Raw genomic sequence first — 15,775 nt, 5'->3', positions numbered from 1 at the left:
TCAGACCGGCCTGTCTGGCACCAACAACCATGCCACGCTCAAAATTGCTTGAATCACCTTTCTTTCCCATTCTGACAGTCAGTTTGGAGTTCAGAAGATTGTCTTGACCAGGACCACACCCCTAAATGCATTGAAGCAACTGCCATGTGATTGGTTGATTAGATAATTGCATTAATGAGAAATTGAACAGGTGTTCCTAATAATCCTTTAGGTGAGTGTATATATACACATTCATTATATATATATATACACACTTTTAACACCACAGGTGAAGTGGTGAAAAGTCTTCAACATGTTGAAGTTGAGGAGATAAACCGCACATTAAACTTACTTTTTCTTACCTCATCTTTGCTTATCGGTTTATACGGCATGTCTTAGGAAGTCTAATATATGCAGTGAAATGCCTATTTTACAATGATTCATTTAAAATTCAGTGACAGACCAAATTAAACAAGGCACAGACTTTAAAAACAGACACCTTTATTTGCCAAAAAGAAATTTAAATTCTTATAAAACAGAACAGTAAATAATCTACCAAAGCTCCTTTAATAATCACAAAGCCACAAGCGTTCAATATGATCCTGGAGTTATTATTCTCTAAATAGTAGCAGGAGTCTGCTACTCGGTGAAGTTATACACAGCTATATAGCATTCACAGTATGTGTAGCGTTTGGTTGAAGGATAATAATAATAATAATAATAATAATAATAGTGTTGTTTGCAGTTACAGCATTTTTAAACAGTTCCTTCTACTGTCTATATCTAGTTTAAATCCCCACGTCTCATCTTTCTTTTCCTTGTCGTCACTATATTGACATGGAATTAACTTCTGCCTTGTCTGGAAACTTAACCGAGATGACCGAGCGAAAACACCACTGTTATTCCTTCAGTGTAGTATATTTCTGCTCTACAGTAAAAGTGACAAATCTCCATGCAGTATTCAGTTTAAAACAAATTTGATTTTCCCTAAAAGTAAGGTACCACTCTTAATATCAATGATTACGGATTTTCAGGAGTCCATGGTGTGAAATAAAGAGGATTTCAGTGACAATACCAGTTCACAGACAAATAATTCACGAGGCACTGAGCTCTCTTAGCAAGCTGCCAGTGTGGTTTTCGGGGTAATAGTAAACGGAAATAGACGGCACAACACGGTCCAATCTCTTGCGGGCAGTTCAGGTAGAACGGCGGTGGAAAAAAGGCATGTAGGAGAATAGGAAAGAAATGGGGTAAATATGGTATTCAGTAGCACCAGGCGCGTCCGTGTCAGAGGGTCTGCACGATGACGGGATACAGTAGGGACATGTGCTCAGCTCCTCTGATGGGCAGCTTGTGTGTGGTGTAGTAGTGGATGACCTCGGGGATGGTGGAGAAGGGGGGGCTGTTCTCCCCAAGCACGTAGCGCCCCTCTGCAGACCGAGTGAACTTCATGTGCATGAAGCCCTTACAGCTCCTGACAGAGAAGGGAGAAGGAAAGGCGCATCAACACCACACAGCTGAATGAGCGCCTCTATGGGAGTCATTAAGCCATTAATCACACATAAAAACACATTCATAATAAAGACAAATGTGTCCTCGCTTGGATCCTGCAGAGAAATCTGCAAGAAACAATTATTGCAAACACAGTTTTCTGGTAATAAATGTGGGAAAAGACTTCTTTCCTCTGGTTGTGAGACTCCTTAACTCATCCTCCACATCTAATATTGTTTGTTTCCTTTCCCGTGTATCAAATTAGGACAACAATCGAAATGTACAGGGAGAAATAAAAAAAACGTATAACCTTGTACAATTCTGAAAGTTGGTAAAACCAACGTGGATGTTCACTGAAAAACAGATGTGTGCAATAAGATATGTATTTTCTTAAAGTATAAGGTCAAGTGATTCCAGTATGTTTTAATGCTATTTAAAGAGTTTTAACCATATCTTGATTATTATTGGGATAATATTGTGAATGGCGATTATTGTTTCATTACATTTTCATATTGTTCTATGCATAGTTGGTTAAAGTTACCTTGCTTTCCAAGACTAAAAACACAGGCTTTCTTTCATCTAAGGGTCGTCAAATTCTGAGTTTTCACTAAATGCACTTTCTGAAACAGCACATCCTCAATTCATCTTTAGGTAAAATATCATGTGACGTGGAGACAACTGAGAGAATCATCATTTAAACCTTAAACCGCATCAGTCTAATTGGACAATGTTGTTGTGACATTCTTTTGCGAGGGAGTTGCCAGTTTTATCCGAACTATTTCTAAATGAGTAATTTGCAAAAAACAAAAAGCAGTATTTTTCTATGAATCTCCGCTGTGTCTCCACTGGTCCACCTCACCTTAAGTTACATGTTTTTATCCGATGAGTCTCTTCTACCACGACAGACTGTTATTTTACATCAGTCAGATGCAGTCGCTGACCATCCTTGAGCTATTCCTGAATTATTTAGTCATTTACTTGATTGAAGTTTGCGATACACATGAGCTCTCAGTTCGGTTCAAGAGAGTGCAGACGTGAAGTTAGGAGACGATGACTTCAAAACCACTGCCCTCATTCTGATTATAAAACACTAGCTAATTTGTGATTTTGGGTTATACAAAATAAATGTAGTAGAACACACTACTCAGACCTTTAAGAAACTGCAATGATGTTTCAAATTAACAGTGTGAGGAGGATTTTTTGGGGGGATCCAGTGCAGCTTACAATAAAGCATAACAGGGAACATTTAAAAAGCTGATGAAGACGAGTGATTTTAAAATCTGAAATACAGCAGGAGATAGAGTGTGAGCGGGAGCTTCTACCTGAGTGAGAGCGAGTAATCGTTCCGGCAGCTCTGGCTGTTCCTCACCAGGTAGGAGCTCTCCTTGCACAGAGTCAGCAGACTCTCTGCCTCCGAGCGGCTCAGTGACCCATGGTACCACCTGCAGGGGAAAACATGACAACAGAAGAGTTTAATGCACGAGGTAACTCATGGACTGCAGTCTCAAACCGTATATGCTTCTTTACCTCAAGGTGCGGACTTTTGTGGTTGAAACGCACTACAACAATGACATCAGGCAAGAATATCACTGGAGTCAATAGCAGTTTCCACTTTGCATGCGTGTTGTGCAATCCACATTTCAATCTGTAAGTAAGTTTGGCTTTCAGCAGTGAGGAAAATAACCTATGACTGAATTCTTTCTGAATCTGTAAAGGTGTAAAGTAGTGTCTTTTCCTTGTAAATGCTAAATCCTACTTTTTTTGTTGCTTCAAAGTTTCATTTTGTTCATCAATCATATTTCAAAGCAAAACAATGACATATGAGTCATTGTAATCAAAAAAGGGACTAAAGCCAGGGGACACATAAGACACAACCAAAGAAAATGCAACAAAACCCAGTGATGCCTTAAACCTGAAGGTGCCTTCCCAAAATAAATGAAACCTTTTTGATCAATATCCACCTGGAAAGTAATTTCCTCTGTATGCTCAACTGCCAAGATATAAAACCAATCCGATCTATCCCACTGCGGGTGGAAACAAATGTTACCATTTCCTTAGTGACACACACACACAGCACAGTCAAAAAATAAATAAAGCTCATACATATTTAACCAAACTATACTATTATACAGTAGTGTTGTTATAGTAAAATACTATTAATTACTTATTACTCATATTCCAACATCACAAACCTTTCTCCCAGTTCAAAAACTGGCAGTTTGGCAAGTGTCCAGCTGTGGCCAAAAACACATTTTGTGAGGTCACAATGATCTTTGACAACCTGAAGATTTAACATCAGTTCATCCTTATGCCGTGTTCACACCGGACGCGACGCGAATTTGCGGCGCCGCGTCCACCGCGGAAGTATACTCGCGCGAGTAGAAAGAGGGTGTTCACACCAAACGCGAATTTGCAGCGCGACCAAAGGGGCGTGGCTTAGCTCTGTTGCTTGCCTCTGTGAGAGACAAGCGACGAAGCTTTCATTTCCGCTATCGACCATGGAATAAATAACCACTAGTTCTGCTTTATATTTGTTGTAGAAGTCCCAAACATGTCGGAACATGAAACGCCCTCGTGTTTGGGTTCATAACATCATCCGTAGCCGCACACAGCTCGGTGAATTTCACCGACTCCTCCAGGAACAGCGTCTCGCGTATCTCCGTAAAACGATACCGATTATGCCATCCACCATGGAAATAACCACCAGTTCTGCTTTATACTTTGTGTGTAAACTCCACATATGTCGGAACATCAAACTCCATGGTGTCTGGGTTCATACTATTATCCGTAGTCCCACAACAGCGTCTCAATGAAGCCGCTGTCAGCGCTGGTTCAGGCGGAGCGGCAGCAGTTTCATTCAGAAACGGGGAGACGGCGGTGGTGACGGGCGGAGCTTCTCAACACTGATTCTCAACGCTGATTGGCTGCCGCAACTTTGCGTCACGCGATTTCTCCGCCAGAGTTGGGATAATTCAACTCACGCGAATTCGCGCCGCGTCCTTCGCTTTGTTCGCCCCAGGTCAAACGTTCTGTTCGCGCCGCCTCCAACGCGTCTATCTCGCCGCACATTCGCGCCGCGTCTGTGGATTGACTTTACATGTAAACTGGTCAAAGATCAGGTGGACTTCTGTGTCAAATTAGAAGAAATTCGAGCCAAGCATTCCTGAGATATTGCGTGAATGACATTGGACTGGACGGACGGCTCGCATTGGCATAAAAACATTTGAAACACCATCTTTTAACATTTGCACATGTTCACTTACACTTGTCTCTCGAGTGGCATGGATGGATCCACTCTCTCTCCCAGTCGAGGAGGCGTGTCACTAATCAGGAGTGTAGAGGAGTCAGCTGTGGACGATGTGGTGCCCGTCTTGGTGAGCCGCGTCTGCTCCGTCTGAGCTCGTGAGCGTTCCCTTTCTGCCCCTTCAAACTGAACTATGGCCAGACAGAAATATACAGTCGCTCAGTTAAAAAACATACACATTTGATACAGATTTGAAATGTATATCAGGACCAGGCCAGTTTACCTGCTAGAGCTTTCGATATGTTGTCCTTCTTCCACTCCCATGGCTGGTCATATTCGTCAGCCGGCCTCTCATCATCCCGAGGCAGCCGGCTCTCTCTGCCGTCTATCTGGGCAAATGCAACCTCAGCCCTCTGAGTTTGCGTTTGTGCTGTTGGAGAGGCTCGGTGGTAGTGGCGAGGCTGCTCCTCGTACGGGTTATCGTATAACTGGCCGCCATCTGCACTCCCAGACCTGTTGTTGATCATGCTGTGCTGCAGTTCTGCACAGTAAACAGAGTAAAAGGACTTTAAAAACTTTGAAAATATGGAGCCAGAGAACTAAAATGTGTGAGATAAAGAATATCTCATCGCGAACCTGAGATAATCCGCTGGGCTTCAAATGGCTCCATGTAGCTGCAGCAGTCTGTTGAAGCAGATTTGGGTTCCCAGTTTGTTCTGCCTCTTGGGTCTGGACGGACATCAAATGGATCAGAGTAGTCCGTGTCAGCATCCGACGCTGCTGGGGCAGAAGGAATCACCTTGGTGGGGAGAGAGAGAGAAAACATAAGCACCTCACAAATTAATACACTGGAAATATAACTCTGTGTGAGTCTATGTGCGTGTGAGAGAAAATTAGTAACCAAAATGAGATCAAGAAAAAGCAAAGGATGGAAGGAAGAAAAGAGAAAAAACAAATGAAAGTGAAGCAGAATACAAATAAAAACAGTCCTTACAGGTTCCTCTTGAATGGTCACAGGACTTAGGGGGACTTTACAGCAGCCAAATTCCTGAGAGTCCACTTTAATAAGTCTGTGCTTGGGAGACACCACTTTCACCTGGAAGATAACACGTAAACAAAACTTGTAAATGTTCAAAAATGTCAAAAGGGAGATCTAGGAAAAAAAAGAGACTATGGTCTAGATTTCAAAAGGTTCATTCAGTGAGAGACACGGTAAAGACTTACATGACTGTAAAAAGATGCATGTCATACCTCCACACCATTAGGCAGCACCGAGGCGAATGCAGGGAAAGAGGGCAGGCTCAATGTGGCACTGCAGGGGCTTAAACCACCATTCTGATGCTCCTTATCAAAGTGTTGATACGGGTCCTCAAAATCCAGCTCCTTCTGAGCTCTGTAGGCCCTCAAAATCTCACTTTCACTGTAATCTGGCCTCGGGGGCTGTGGAGGGTCACGCCGGGTGCCAAAGTTGAGGTAGTCCTTCAACCACTTTGCCATGGATCTGGGGAAGAAGTGGCAAACAGATAGCTTAGAATAAATAAGGATGACTGCAATGCTTCAACATTTCAGCCATTACGTGAATAGTTTTAGGTTAGTTCTGTTTCTTGTGTCGTTATTTCCCATCAGGGGATCAATAAAATCTCAGCATCACAAATGTAGTAGGTTTTCTATATTACAAAACTGGACAAGAGGGTTATTATTATTTTTTTTACACAAGACCAATTACCACAATATCTTGCGTCAGGGCAAGATATACTGGTGGACCCAACTACTAATTAAACTGCATGGACAAAGGAATAAAGTTATCACCTAATGGCAAACTTATACATGTAACGTGAGCACCGAGAAATAAATAATGCAACGCCAACCAGATGCCCAAACTGTAACATTGAGTTGGGCCTATAAAAAAGGTCTTATAAGAAAAGCTGGCTAATAATCAACTACGAGGATTTGGTTTACTTTAGTATATGAACTGGCTGGAGTTAATGGCCATGCTCTAAAACATTAAAAAGGTGTGAGCTTCAAATCAACAGGTATAAACAGGAAAAACAGCATATTTGAGAGAACAAAAGTCAGCAAATCACCGCAACCATTGACAATAGCTAGTTAGCATCAGGGGTGAATTAGGGGTTTTTAATCAATCACCCAACGTTATTCATAATAATAAAGCTAGATTAAGGGCAGCGTTTCCTTCAAAACCATCCGCACAAAGCTAAATAGTTGACACATAGCGCGCATGTGTTATTTATTATGAACAAGTAAAGGGTTAAAGTAATGAGTCGTACAATTGATGGCCAACGCTCAGTAGCTGGATAGCAGCTAACCTCGAAGCGTCTCAGCCGTTAACGTCAAGGGCTAAACGTTTACGGCTTAACGTTTACCAACGTCAACGGCTAAACATTTACGACGTCTACCAACGTCAACGGCTAAACGTTTACGACGTCTACCAACGGCAACGGCTAAACGTTTGCCAACGTTTCTTCACGCTCACCCTCTCTCTTCGCATTGACGACTTCCCGTTCCAGTTATGTCTTCCAGCTCACCATCCGGCGGGGGTCATCGTTAACGTTGTTAGGCCTAAAAATAAAACATTGTTAATCCGTGAAATCCGTTCTACTTCCGAGCCAAGCGGGTCAGTCAGCTAATGTTAGCCCCGGACCAGACGAGACCATGCAGCAGGCTGTCCCCGACACAACACTCGCTGGCACGGCGCCGGCCTTAAAGGGGCAGTGAGAGGTTTTTGGTTGGCCGACAATAAAGCTTTCAGCTTGCAACGTTCGCTTACACCAGTAATCTCCGATGTTTCAACATCATATATATATATATATACTTTTTTTCTGACTCGAATGTCTTCTTGTGGTCTAAAATATTTTTCCCATACTAAATGCCTCGTTTTGACTTACACCTTAATGTCTTGTTGGTGCTTTCATAAAGAGTGTTATAAGAAAGATATATAGACAATAACTTGAAATTCACATATCTGTCTGAGAGCCAGACAGTAGGAAAAGACAAGACAGGGATAATACAAATACTAATACAGGATTTTAATATCTACAGCTCCATACCGACAAGCAAACTCCCAGATATCATACTATCAATATTACATGTCCCAGCTTTAATATAAATCAGACATCAAAATAAATGTACCTCTGCCCTAAGAATAATTAAATCCCATTAAATTGTCCATACAAATGTTGAATTACATACTTTCAATACTACAAACTCAGTAAAATTTTCAAGTTTGTAGTTAGGACTTGTTTATTCTTATTATCAGACAGTCTTGATTGACAGACATTGGCCGCTCAGAATTTTTTTTTTCAAGTAATATTCTGAAACCCCGATAACATTTAAGATATTAAAAGAAAGGTGTTACAAGACATCAAAGCATGTCAAGGACAAGGAGTCGAAGTTAAACTGATTTTAATAAACACTAAAATATACACCTGATATTTTCACAAGAAAAATGTGACTCAATCAAAAATTCCAATTTTTTTCAAGGTTAAATTCTCAGGAAGGTCCATGAACCGGTGGATCAGCTGGGTTTGAACAGCAGACTAAAATTCCAGCTCTTGACTGCCCACCAACACATGCACTTCTTTAGAGAAAAAGGGTATTTATAGGATAGACCCTCAAACTGGTTTACACACTTTTTTCTTTTTTTTTGTGCAGCAATTATAAAATGGTCCATACTATTATCTTTCTTCATGCATCATTTATACAATTGTGTGTCCATCACTCAAATAAAAAACAACAACATCACAAGCATCTTCTATTCATTCGCTGTCGTTGCTGTCACTGCCTGAATACGCCCCCAGCAGGCTGAGGGAAGATGACCCATTTTGTGTGGTAACGGGCTTGGAGGCATTGTTGGAGTCCGCCCCCTTTGAATCTGTAAAACAAGACACACAATCATCGCCTTCCAAATCATAACCAAACTTTTGATGAAGGAGCAAAAGAAAAATAGAAATCTCAAATGTACGGATGTTTGGAAAGAGGAAAAAAATAAAAGAACTGAACTAATGTCTAAGATTTCAGAACTCGGCTATAAAAAAGTTATAAAAGAGATACTGATGTGCTACCTGTTAGTGAAGTGGGAGCAGCAGGTGCTGCCACTGGTCTGGGTTTGTTGGCAGCCACTGCTGTTTTTTTTCGCACCACCAAGGAGCCCAGTAACCCTTTACCGCCCAGAGTCCCCACACTCCTCTCCCAGCTCTCCACCTTGGCCTTTTTCACTCCTCCAGCTGAGGCTCCCTGTGAAAGCACAGCATGAAACAATCCACTATGTTCTGCTCATAGGAGGCTTCTAAGGTTCTGTGGGATTTTTTTTTTGTATTTGTATGTTTACAGCTCGCTTCTTCCGCCATATTGGAGTGGTTTTAATCAACAGTTTAAAGTGTTCAACCAGTGGAACCCGGGGTGACATTCACTTGACCTTGTCACCGAGCTTTGCACTGACCACAATAGTTAATCAAGAACACAAAAGATATTGTTAGCAAATACTAAGACATTGTTAGCAAATACTAACCTAAATGATCCATTTCGCACGTACGTTCTTAATTAAATGAGAAAATACTTTAATTTGTCAAGTATTTAATTCAAATAGGAGTATACAAGGCATTACAATGTGCTTATTTCATATAGACAAAAATATTTACTTAATTACAAAACATGCTATTTTTGTGATGTATAGCATAATCGAAATATGAAATGACCTATATTGTGATAGAAATATTTTGGCCATGATCGCCATTATCAGTATTGCAGGAGCCACAAGAGGGCTCAATGAGCACAATGAGCTCTCAGATGAGGAATTTAAGGCTACAGGACTGAAATCTTGAGTATTTTTTTACTTTAAATATGGAAACCGTGACAGATATTGGAAAATGTCCTTTACCGAATAGAGAACGCACTTGACAAATACGTGAGTGGCCACACGTACCTGTGTCTCTGTGGGCTTGGCAGCAGTGAGGATGTCTGTTGGTTGGTCGCTGCTGGGTTTCGTTGCCTGCGAGCTGCTGCTCTCCTCTTCCCTCTCTGAATCAGAGTCAGAGTCTCTGAGTCTCTTCACAAGGACACGTTCCAACATGTCTCTGTAAAAACAACACACACATTCTTTTTGGACTACTTCTCAGAGTTCCCACTGATATTAACCCTTGTGTTGTCTTGGGGTCAAAATGACCCGTGTACGAGTGTATATGTATGTGTGTTGATGGGTCATTTTGACCCCAAGACAACACGAGGGTTAAGAAAAATACACATAACAAAAAAATCATTCAAAAACATAAGCAGCGATCAAAGCTCCTATGTATCTGTATCATTCTTTATGTAGCCTTTTAATGGCCGACAGTGTTTGATATTTAAATGATTTTAGAATAGTGTACCATTCTTTAATTACCAATTATAAACTAATTGTTCTAATTATTATATATCTGTATACACCTCCCTCACTCACTTTGTCTCCCGCTCATCCTCTTCTTTCTCCCTCGCCTTCACACTCTTCTCTAGGTCTCTGTACCGGTCGATCATTCCCTCAAAGTCCACCTGAGCCTGCCTCTGGTTCAGCTCTTTCAGCTCCTGCAGGTTCTCCAGCACCTCCATCTCCATCTTGGAATCCTTCGTGCGGTTCTCCAACACCTTTGAGAGGATTGAGAAATCATTAACTCTCACTCATTCCTATTGGCAATTAAAAACAATAACAGTAAATTACATGTAAACACTGACCTTCATGGGGTTGTTCAGTTCCTCTTCTTCCCTCTCCTGTACAACTCTCTTCTCCTGCTCCTCAACCATTTTCTCTGCTTGGAAGTTTCTTGTTGCACCGTGCTCCATTGCATAGTCAGTGTTCTCTGGGTCAGTCTATAGTCACAACATGCCAGAGGAGGTGTGAGAAACAAATTCATGCATAATGCTTTTATAACGCTTTATATTACCTTTACATACTAGTATTTATTTTGTATAATTTCATTGAATATCACAGATCGAATCAGTGCATTAAATACTCTTACCTTAAACGTAATCTCAGCAAGGCATCGAGTGCATTTGATGTAGAAACGAAAAATGGGGAGTCCCATGTACAGCTCATTCATAACAGTCTCTTTGCGTGCATTGAACTTCTTCCCCTTGTAGATGTACTCGCCACATGTTTTACACCTGCAAACAACCAGAGAGGCAATGCTGATGACCACACTGTCACATGACCCATTTACAGAGGCCAGAAAATGTGTTATCACTAGGAGGTAGCCCTGTTCCCTTTAAATACAACCTCACTCGAAGAAATAGCGTTTGCCTTAAAATGAAAGAAGCCAGCCAGGACTCGTGCTCAGTGACATTAACCATTTATCAAGAAAGCTCAATGTGATCGTTACTTTCTGAGACAACTGTTAAAATACAGAGACACCATTTACAAGTTACATTTTACAAGACTTCATTGAAGGCATTTTGTCAGAATTGTCAACAGAAGCATATAAAAAGAACCAGTTTGCAACCTGCTTTGTACTGCCTGTACTGCAATCTAAAAAATTATATTCAGAATTAGAGCCGGATCATTACATCAGCAGGGACAGTATTATTGACCAATTGTAGCTCATCGTAAATATATCAGAAGCTCTGTACGTGTTGCAGTACAACAATTTAAAAAACATGTTTGAGTTAATTTAGAATGAGTGTCCCCATTACAGTTTGGACATGTTTATTCTTGCAGTGGCCACATTTAAGAAATCCTTTTTTTGTAATGCTTGTTTATGTTTAACATAGCGTCAAAATAGTGATTAATTACGGCAGGAGCTGAAATAACCAACAACCTGCTGCCTCACCCAGCTCACATTGTTTTCTAACACCTGCTTTCTTAGAGGACAGATCCCTGGGTGTTAGGACAGAGCATCATCTTTCCGAAGTGATTACTGATTCTACTCTATAACCCTGAACTCTTTCTCCCCTCCTCTGAACTATTATTTAATTCAGTGAAGCTACCAAGCATTGAGACGACTGGTACTTTGTTCTTAAATCCTGGATGTGAATATGTGACAAATGGCCTGTACATATGTGTGTATTGAACACAAGCTCTTTTAACCCTGTCATGGAGCTCCATCCACTGCCACACCAGCTGTGTGACGATATTAGTGTGCAGTATGGATGAAAAAACACAAACCTCATGTTGAATGGAGCCATCAATCTGACAACATATTGACGATCTTTAGGGAGTTTAAGTTTGGGGATTTTGGCTGGATCAAAATCCGGGGGGTAGTATTTCTTTGGAAGAAGAAAAAAAAAAAGATGAGTCACTGAAAATCAGAATCGTTTATTTGCCAAGTAAGTTGCACATACAAGGACTTTGACTATGTGAAAAGGTGCATACGAATAAACATTGACATAGAATAAAGCAATAAACAAATAATAAACAATAATAAAATCAAATCAATATTCAAGACATCATTTACAGATACATTATGATAAAAGCCAGACCATGCAATACAACTAACAGTAACTATATAGTAGTAGTAACAATTGAGCTTGATTCCTATAGAAAGTAATTGCAGCTGACACCTTATGATTTTAGTAATAAAGATTGCGCAAAATGAAGAGTTAAAACAAACCTAGCAATCCACTGCACTTAGCTTCAAAGCTAACGTTACCTGTTTTAACCGCCACAAACGAGGCACATTGTTCATATACTTACATTTAATACTTTTCTTTCGGACATTGTTGCTTTTGCTGTAAACCCAACGTTGGGATAATTAGATCGAGAGCTATTTCCACAACAGTGCGAGCTGCTCGTCGACTGCAAGGTTCATTTCCGGTTGTCCCGTCCACTTCCAGTTATCTCATATATAGCGTCACGAGCTGCGCCTCAGTGTGCTGCTGCCCCCCGTGGCAGGGGTGAGTATCTACAACAGCAACCGGGGGATAAGTGCTACCCTACACTCTGCCTCAATATTCTATCGAAAAATGACAAACATTCAAGCTGGAATGTGCGAAGGCCTGAGATTAGTATGGCAAAAAGATCTCGACATTGAGATTAGGGAAGATCATGTATGGCGAGAAATTATATCAAATGCAGGATGGGCTACAAGGGATGCACAAAGCAAGTTTACTCACTACAAAATTGTACAGAGATATCATTTTACACCTCTGAAACTGTATAAAATGATGCAGGATAATAAATGTTGGAAATGTAACGTGGAAATGGGCACTTTTCTACATGCTATGTGGGAGTGCTCCAATGTGTTGCCTTTTTGGAAGGTAGTACTGAAAAACTTAGAATGGTGGCTCAAACGGCCTTTACCAGAATCGCCACAATTTTGTTTATTTGGGGACACATCGTTAGCGGCACCAGGCCTTACCACAGCAGAGATTAGACTGTCATTACCAGGTTTCATGGTGGCAGCAAGGCTCATCCTGCGAAACTGGAAGAGTCCACGCTCACAGAATGGCTTAAACTCATGACAGAGACGGCTGCCTTTGAAAATATGATTGCCAGGGTAAAGAACAGTTCAAGCCAAATTGACCAAGCATGGAAAAATCAAATGGCTTTTTCAACAAATTAGTGGAGTGGTACTCGGATGTATGTGCTCAGCAAAATGCATGCAGAGCTGTGTATGCTAATGTGAAAGATAATAAAGGGGTGTCGGGGTGATTATATTTTAATTTAATTGTTGTTTTGTTTTGTTATGTTTGTTTGTCTGCTGTGTAGTTTTCTTCTTCTTTTTGTACTTACCTAGTGACAAAAACCTAATTGTTGTATTTATGTTTAATGTTAATATATTAAAAATGATAAAAACAAAAATTAAGTGACAAAAAAAAAAACAGCAACCGGGGGAAAAGTTCTTGAAGGCCTAAAATACTACATAACAGAAGGAAAGTAATATAATCAGATGAAAAGAGACAATCACAAAAACAAAAACAAAAAATTTGTTTTATATTATTAGTCCCCAAAAGGGTTCAATTCAAGTTGATTTACAATTGTGTCCTTTCTGATAGATATTCTGCAGGATGGATCTGTGATATGATGTGGAAAGCAAAGGAATAATGTAAATATACACTTGTGTTTATACTGTGAAGAGGAAAATAATCCAAGTATGTTTGTTAGTTTATTTATTTGGACTCCCAGGTGTCACTACAACTGCTATTAGTTTGTGGTCCATAAGAACCAAAACTAAGAGGTTGGGACATTTAGTCCCACAGACACACACACACACACACACACACACACACACACACACACACACACACGTACACACACACACACACACACACACACACACACACACACACACACACACAAACACACACACACACACACACACACACACACACACACACACACACACACACACACACACACACACACACACCACTGAGCTGTTCAGAATCAATCAAATAAATGAAAGTTAATTTCTAAGCTAAAATACATTGTGTCTTTTGTGTATATTCAAATACATACAAATTGTGCCAAACACCCCAAACCCAAATTTTTAAAATTATTTTTCCCATTTATTTTATTCAACATGAATTATGTATATGGACCACTGTAAAATATTGGTTCAGATCCTGGGAGGTGGTGTGGGGAATAAGGTCCGGAGTCCAAAAAGAGTTATACTAATAATTATTTAATAAAAGAATGATGACAGAACAGGTTATGCAAACCCGATCGGGGCCCCTCCTTCCTCAACGAACGATCCAAAACGTTCATGTTTTCCGGTACCTGAAGTCCTCACTCCGCCCTTCTGTGTTTACTAACGCAATATTTGACCTAGAAGGAATTGTTATTCAGTTCTATATGTTACAACTGATGAGACTACAGCTTTCAGTCAACCTTTCACGGAAACCTTTCTTCTCGGCTGCCTGACATGCAACTCAAATCCCCCACCAGTTCCTTATCTCGTGTCATAAACCACAGGACGAACCACAGGTGGTGTGTAAATTACCATGTGACCCTCAGCATACTAGTGGCTCTGTGACCTGATAAACAATAATCTATCTTAAGCATTGCAATGTACACATGGACATCATTACACAGTAATAAAGTGACCTTCATATGCGTACAATTACAAATCCTTCATAATAATATCCCTTATTAATTATCATATTTCATGTATTGTAATGTACACATAAACAACTTATTTTACATATATGTGCAAGTTCACATGTGACAAACTAAGCTTAAAAAACACTACACCACTTTCCTCATTTCATCTTATAGCTTTGTATTTATCAGGAGACAGATTGTCTCAATAGGAGAGATTGTGATCAATATGGTGGAATAATTGTCCCTGACATGGGGTCTCTGACCGGATCGGTGTGTAAACATAAGCTTGCCACCCACACATGCACATTGCTTAGAAGGTTAAGGTTATTCCTACAAAAGGAAATTGGATCCTGATTACAGATTGGTGTCAACGTGGGTTAGCATGAGGTCTGATTTCAGCTTTATTGAACAGAGGTGGCGAGAAGAAAGACAGAATAGATTACGAGCAAAAAAAGTTACCCTCCAGAAGAAGTCAAGAATATTTCATGTTTAAGATAAAACCATAACCGTGCTGCCTTCTTTTCCATTTGGATTTGACAGATCCAGATCCAGATTTACAGGGGGTTTTCTGTGTGGTGAGATTTCATCTAATTCTGACACATCAAAATGACTCATGAATGAGTCAGCTGAGTGTCTAACTGAAAAGGCGTATACTTTGCACAATAGGCCATAGATTAAGATTTAAAAAACTGAACTAAGATTAGAATCTGGTGATACAAGTTTGATTCCCACTTTGCAAATACATTACATGATCAAATATGTTTAATGAAAGGTAAAGCCACCTTTCACCCTTCCCTGATTCCATCCTGCCAGGTTCCTTCCTGTAAAGGCACAAAAGATGATGAACAGTGTCACAGTGTCGAAACCCCTCATGAATATGTCAGAGGGTGGCTGATGTCAACAGCAGCCGCAACGCGCCCATAAAGAGGGGGTACTTGTTCAGAAGACCTCCACATCCTTCAGACGTCCACGGAGCAACCGCAGACTTCTCTTTTTTTCTCCACTCGCAAAAAGAGGACCGCTCCTGTGTCAGCACC

The 15,775-nt window shown here is 40.5% G+C and overlaps 2 protein-coding genes across 3 annotated transcripts; both read right to left on the bottom strand.

The window, feature by feature from the left end:
- Window positions 1-460: 460 nt before the first annotated feature.
- Window positions 461-7,369, bottom strand: shda (Src homology 2 domain containing transforming protein D, a). 2 transcript variants are annotated; one of them, XM_079226025.1, is made up of 8 exons: window positions 7,206-7,369; window positions 5,966-6,215; window positions 5,709-5,810; window positions 5,351-5,513; window positions 4,998-5,255; window positions 4,734-4,905; window positions 2,793-2,912; window positions 461-1,453 (listed from the first exon to the last, which is right to left on the bottom strand). In XM_079226025.1, the coding sequence occupies exons 2-8, from the start codon at window positions 6,209-6,211 to the stop codon at window positions 1,267-1,269; spliced, it is 1,248 nt and encodes a 415-aa protein (XP_079082151.1). In that variant the 5' UTR covers window positions 6,212-6,215; window positions 7,206-7,369; the 3' UTR covers window positions 461-1,266. The 2 variants fall into 2 exon arrangements, with proteins under 2 accessions (XP_079082151.1, XP_079082152.1); XM_079226026.1 differs by having other exon boundaries at window positions 1,314-1,453; window positions 2,840-2,912.
- Window positions 7,370-8,117: 748 nt separating this feature from the next.
- Window positions 8,118-12,494, bottom strand: yju2 (YJU2 splicing factor homolog). Its single transcript, XM_079224937.1, has 8 exons — window positions 12,390-12,494; window positions 11,862-11,962; window positions 10,720-10,864; window positions 10,436-10,570; window positions 10,167-10,348; window positions 9,654-9,804; window positions 8,794-8,965; window positions 8,118-8,603 (listed from the first exon to the last, which is right to left on the bottom strand). The coding sequence occupies exons 1-8, from the start codon at window positions 12,411-12,413 to the stop codon at window positions 8,488-8,490; spliced, it is 1,026 nt and encodes a 341-aa protein (XP_079081063.1). The 5' UTR covers window positions 12,414-12,494; the 3' UTR covers window positions 8,118-8,487.
- Between the last annotated feature and the right edge of the window lie 3,281 nt (window positions 12,495-15,775).

The sequence above is a fragment of the Taurulus bubalis genome (assembly GCF_910589615.1).
Source record: "Taurulus bubalis genome assembly, chromosome: 1".
Classification (NCBI taxonomy): domain Eukaryota; kingdom Metazoa; phylum Chordata; class Actinopteri; order Perciformes; family Cottidae; genus Taurulus; species Taurulus bubalis.
The sequence above is the reverse complement of the archived record's forward strand: the minus strand, read 5'-3'. Positions and strand labels throughout refer to the sequence as shown.

Excerpts from the sequence above, each read along its gene's own strand:
- shda (XM_079226025.1), bottom strand. The coding sequence starts at position 6,211 with ATGGCAAAGTGGTTGAAGGACTACCTCAACTTTGGCACCCGGCGTGAC. Across the intron at positions 5,811-5,965 it reads TGCTGCCTAATGGTGTGGAG|GTGAAAGTGGTGTCTCCCAA; the intron begins GTATGACATGCA and ends GTTATCTTCCAG. Across the intron at positions 1,454-2,792 it reads GATTACTCGCTCTCACTCAG|GAGCTGTAAGGGCTTCATGC; the intron begins GTAGAAGCTCCC and ends CTTCTCTGTCAG.
- yju2 (XM_079224937.1), bottom strand. The coding sequence starts at position 12,413 with ATGTCCGAAAGAAAAGTATTAAAT. Across the intron at positions 10,865-11,861 it reads ATGGCTCCATTCAACATGAG|GTGTAAAACATGTGGCGAGT; the intron begins GTTTGTGTTTTT and ends GGTTGTTTGCAG. Across the intron at positions 8,966-9,653 it reads CCAAGCCCACAGAGACACAG|GGAGCCTCAGCTGGAGGAGT; the intron begins GTACGTGTGGCC and ends GTGCTTTCACAG.